The sequence below is a fragment of the Somniosus microcephalus genome, chromosome 20, assembly GCF_052327205.1.
Source record: "Somniosus microcephalus isolate GS21.2 chromosome 20, FLI_Smic_1.0, whole genome shotgun sequence".
Lineage (NCBI taxonomy): Eukaryota > Metazoa > Chordata > Chondrichthyes > Squaliformes > Somniosidae > Somniosus > Somniosus microcephalus.
The window spans coordinates 61,077,485-61,082,602 of NC_141006.1; the positions used below are offsets into that span (position 1 = coordinate 61,077,485).

The window sequence follows — 5,118 nt, forward strand, 5'->3', positions numbered from 1 at the left end:
CGCTATATAAATGCACTGAGCAGCGGAGTAATGAGTCATACGGACCAACTCTAGTCCCTGGTTTAGACTGAGTTAGCTGACCTCAGTCCTGGTGCCACTGCAGTAGGTCTTGGTATCACAAGGGTAAGGAGGGAGGATAATAAGTAGCCACAGTTTAATCTCCTGATTGTCATCCAGTGACTCCAGCTGCAAAGTGGATGTCAGGGTGGGGACAGATCGGCACTGGGCGGTGATACCTTCCAATGCTGAATAGCCTGTCAAGGCTTGCCCGTGAAGAATGGCTGCTTGGGTGTGGTAGCAGGCTCTGCCTACATCTGTGGGACTCTAATGCTCCGAGAGTCAGCCACTGCAGGAGAGGAAGGGACTATTCCATTCAGTGAATATCCCAGCTGTAATGCAATGCTTCTACTTGTTTTTTTTTCCCCTCAGATACACGAAAATGAAGACAGCCACAAACATTTACATCTTCAACCTTGCCCTGGCGGATGCATTAGCCACGAGCACACTGCCATTCCAGAGCGCCAAATATCTGATGGACACGTGGCCCTTCGGGGAGCTGTTGTGCAAAACGGTCCTATCAATTGACTACTACAATATGTTCACCAGCATCTTCACCCTCACCATGATGAGCGTCGATCGTTACATTGCCGTCTGTCACCCTGTTAAGGCGCTAGATTTCCGCACGCCCATGAACGCAAAGATCGTCAACGTCTGCATATGGCTACTGTCATCTGCTATAGGGGTCCCAGTTATGGTCATGGCTGTCACCAAGGCCAACAGTAAAGGTAAGTAACGACCGAACCAGAACAATCGTTAGCAGATAGCAGTTGATCTCCTCGGAGCATAGATGGTTAAGGGGAGGTTTAATGAACAGTTTTGATAGAGGAAATAAGGAGAAACTGTTTCCACTGGCAGAGGACACACAGATTTATGATAATTGGCAAAAGAACCAGAGGGAAGATGAGGAGCAATTTGTTTATGCAGCAAATTGTTGGGATCTGGAATCCACTGTCTGAAAGGGTGGAGGAAGCAGATTCAATAATAACTTTCAAAAGGGAATTGGATAAATAGTTGAAGGGGGAAAATTTGCAGGGCTATGGGGAAAGGGCAGGGGGAGTGGGACTAATTGGACAGCTCAACCAAAAAGCCGGCACTGTCAGGGCGAGGCAGGTTCTGGACCCAAGTGCAGACAGACGAGGCGAGAAGCAGGTATGCAGTCTTAAATAAAAGTACTTTACTAGAATCACACAGGTAAACAGTTACAAACATAGGAGCTCAAGACAAGCTACCACTAGGCAAACGGCTTGTCAAGACTGAGCTTAGGACAAGCTACCACAGGAAAACGGCTTGTCAAGATAGGAACTCAAGTCAAGCTACCACTAGGCAACTGGCTTGTGAAGATTGAGCACCTTGTCAAGACTGAGCACAGAGGGAAGAAACCACAGAACTTAAATACAAGCAAAAACAGGTGAAACCAATAAAACTGATAAAAGGCAGTTAAGTAATAAACACAGGAGAAACTAGTAACAATTAACAAAGGGAAACAAACAAGTGATGGTGCCATCTAGGGGTTACTGAAGGAACTGACCGGCACCCTCACAGGCACAGGCACGATGGGCCGAATGGCCTCCTGCTGTGCCGTATGATTCTATGATGTCAGAATTATAGAGGGCCTGAAGGTGAAGAGACTCCTTATCAAAGTGAGCCTGTTTCCTAGAAGCAAGGCCTTCTCCATTCACGCGCATAATCTTACCATCTATGGTCCCCACGCGTAGGGATTTGGAAGAGTTTTGAACTCAATGGGGAGGATTTTAATTGCAGCTGCCCAGCGTAACCAGGGCGGCAGTGGCCTGAAAATGAGGTCAAAAGACTTACCGACTCACTTACACTGGCGGTCCGGCTGCCGCCATATTGGTAGGGGTTTTTATTTAGCTGGTTGGAGTGTTCGCCTGTTTCAAGTGGGAGGTTGCTTTTAATATGCAATGTGGGGTCCTAAGTTACACATCCCTCTCTCCATTTGTTCAGCAGCCTAATTTATTATGCCTTGCCGGTAAAGTGTTTGCGATCTCCTGAGGTCGTAAAAGACGCTATATAAATGCAAGTTCATTCTTTTCTTTTGCATGGCATCCTGGAATGGACCCTGATATTTCAGAAGAAAGCGAATATTGGGTCAAAATCCTGGAACTCCCTACCTAACCGCACTGCAGGAGCACCTTCACCACACAGACTGCAGTGGTTCAAGAAGGCGGCTTACCACCACCTTCTCCAGGGCAACTAAGGGGATGGGCAATAAATGCTGGCCTTGCTAGCAATGCTCACATCCCAAGAATAAATACTTTTTTAAAAATGAAAATGCTTATTTATATGCATTTATTCTTCTTTTCATCTTCCCTTTCAGGTAATGTGATGTGTACCATACAATTCCCAGCCCCCGCTTGGTACTGGGACAACGTAACCAAAATCTGCGTCTTCATTTTTGCCTTTGTGATACCAGTCCTGGTCATTACCATCTGCTACGGCCTGATGATTCTGCGCCTGAAAAGCGTCCGGCTCCTTTCAGGCTCCAAGGAGAAGGACAGGAACCTGCGGAGGATCACGAGGATGGTCCTGGTAGTGGTGGCCATCTTCATCATCTGCTGGACGCCCATCCACATCTTTGTCATCATCAAAACCTTGGTGGAGATCCACCCCAGCCCCTTCGTGACCGCCAGCTGGCACCTCTGCATCGCCCTGGGCTACACCAACAGCTGCCTGAACCCCGTGCTCTACGCCTTCCTGGACGAGAACTTCAAGCGGTGTTTCCGGGAGTTCTGCCTGCCCCTGCGCTCCAGGATGGAGCAGAACAGCTTCACCCGAGCTAGGAAGGCCACCAGGGAATCGGTCTGCGCCTGCACCCCTTCCGAGATGGTCAACAAGCCGGTATGACTAGGCGTGGACAAGCCTGGCAGGGGATCGCACTGTAGGAGGGGACAGGACCTGAACTCTGAAGTGACCCAAATCACGACTGAGTTTTAAAACTTATTATCAAAGAATATCTTTATGATTGTAACTTAAGTCTTTAAAAAGAAAGAATCTTGACTTGTTTGCCTCAGTTTTCTGGGGAACCTAGGTCATGAGGTCACACCGTGATCCTGTTAGATTTCGATTCACAAACAGAAAGAAAATTTAATCGATTGCTCATAATAAAGCAAAATAACTTATCAATTATTTTTAATTCGAAAACTACTATATATATATATTGCCTTTGGCACAAAGATATACTTTTTTGAATTGAAGAAATCGCCTGGTTTCAATGTGTGTCTGGCTCTATTACTTGATGCTAAATGTTTTCCGAACTTTATTGGAAAAATTTGGAACTAAAAGGCATTTATTTACATTACCGCAATTATAAAATTCCTATTTCACTTCTCACTCGATGTTGACTGAGTGCATTGCCCTGTACAGAATTATGTATATATTTTTATGGAGTCATTGCAAAGATTTAATGATCTTCTTGAAGGAATGTAGGCAGATCTGATTTTTCCGTTCTTTCTGATAACCCGTTTAGAAAAACAATGGGAATGTTTCCTTAGAATCACTCGCAGCCCAGAAAGAGCTGAAGACTGAAAATGAGTGGTTTATAGTTCTCTTTTGCAGCATTCAGCAAAAGTAGGACATTGAAATTCAACAGCTGTACAGATGTCAATGAGGACTTTATTGGTTACTATTTTATGTTGCTGTATATTTGCCTTAAGTTGCCTGAAGTTATAGCTGTAAATGTGAGTTAAGATATTCCTTATTGTATCATATTTCTGACATTATAAATGCATTGATTAAAGAGTAGACCACATTTTCTCCAGCCACATTTTATCCCTTTCTGTCACCAGATCTTCCCGGAGGAAAGACTAGCCTGTTTCTGTGCTGTAATAGTCTGTGATACAACAACAACTTGCATTTATACAGTGCCTTTAATGTAGTAAAACATCCCAATGCACTTCACAGAAGTGTTATCAAACAAAATTTGACACCGAGCCACATAAATGATCTTAGGATAAGTGACCAAAAGCTTGGTCAAAGAGGTAGGTTTTAAGGAGCATCTTAAAAGGTGGAGAGAGAGGTGGAGAGGTTTAGGGAGGGAATTCCAGAGCTTGGGGCCTAGGCAGCTAAAAGCACGGTCATCAACGGTGAAGCGATTAAAATAGGGGATGTGCAAGGGGTCAGAATTGGAGGGACGCAGAGATCACAGAGGGTAGTAGGGCTGTAGGAGGTTACAGAGATAAGGAGGGGCGAGACCAAGGAGGGATTTGAAAACAAGGATGAGAATTTTACACTCTAGAATAGCAGCTGTTGTCAAGCACCTTCCAAACCACAGTAAAGATCACTGAATAAAAATGTTTCAAAATTTGTTCAGTGTCTATCTGCTCTTTTAAATACTAGTGGGGGTAATTTTGATTTCGGGTGGTGGTGTAAAAGGGTATAAAGTGACATCAGGTCGGCCGTCCGTTTTACATCTCTCCGATTTTCATTTCCATTGAAGGCAATGGGAAGAGGTAAATCGGGAGAAATGCAAAGCGGGCAGATCGCCCAGAGTCAAAATTATCCCCCCGGGGTTGAATTTCCTTGAGGACTCTCCTGATTGGCCAACGCAACCCCAGATAGACGAGTGAACTGGGTTACGCCAATCTCCCACCAAAGTTACGGCAACCACGCGCCAAGGAAATTTCCGCCCTCGGTCACCAGGGTTCTCTTTTCGCAAAGGATTTTGGCTTTAGCGGGCCGTGCGTATTCTGGTGACAGGCTTGTGATCTGTCCTGCGCGGTCGGTCAGGGCCATTCTTTACGTCCAAGGCCGCCCTAGTGCCAAATGGTTTGGCTCTCTGAGCACGTCAATGTGCAATAGACTTGGACAACCTTGGTGGTGTCCTGTATTTCACCCAGAACCCATACTGTCGATAGAGAAAAGAGAATGACACCGGCTTATGTTACGTAATCGTGGACATTTTCAATGATCAGCACCACTGCATTGACTTGAGAAAAAAAAATTATGAACTTACATTTCTATAGCGTCTTTCACGTCCTCAGGACGTCCCAAAGTGCTTTACAGCCAATGAAGTACTTTTGAAGTGCAGTCACTGTCATA

General features: G+C 45.3%; 1 protein-coding gene across 1 annotated transcript; it reads left to right on the forward strand.

Annotated features, from left to right (window-relative positions):
* The first annotated feature begins 429 nt into the window (after positions 1-429).
* LOC147103325 (delta-type opioid receptor-like) lies at positions 430-4,384 on the forward strand. Its single transcript, XM_085963151.1, has 2 exons — positions 430-785; positions 2,399-4,384. The coding sequence occupies exons 1-2, from the start codon at positions 440-442 to the stop codon at positions 2,923-2,925; spliced, it is 873 nt and encodes a 290-aa protein (XP_085819277.1). The 5' UTR covers positions 430-439; the 3' UTR covers positions 2,926-4,384.
* The last annotated feature ends 734 nt before the right edge of the window (positions 4,385-5,118 follow it).

What these genes read in the sequence shown, in the direction of transcription:
- LOC147103325 (XM_085963151.1), top strand. Translation starts at nt 440, where the DNA reads ATGAAGACAGCCACAAACATTTACATCTTCAACCTTGCCCTGGCGGAT. An exon ending in CACCAAGGCCAACAGTAAAG is followed by an intron (nt 786 to 2,398) that starts GTAAGTAACGAC and finishes CTTCCCTTTCAG; the next exon opens with GTAATGTGATGTGTACCATA.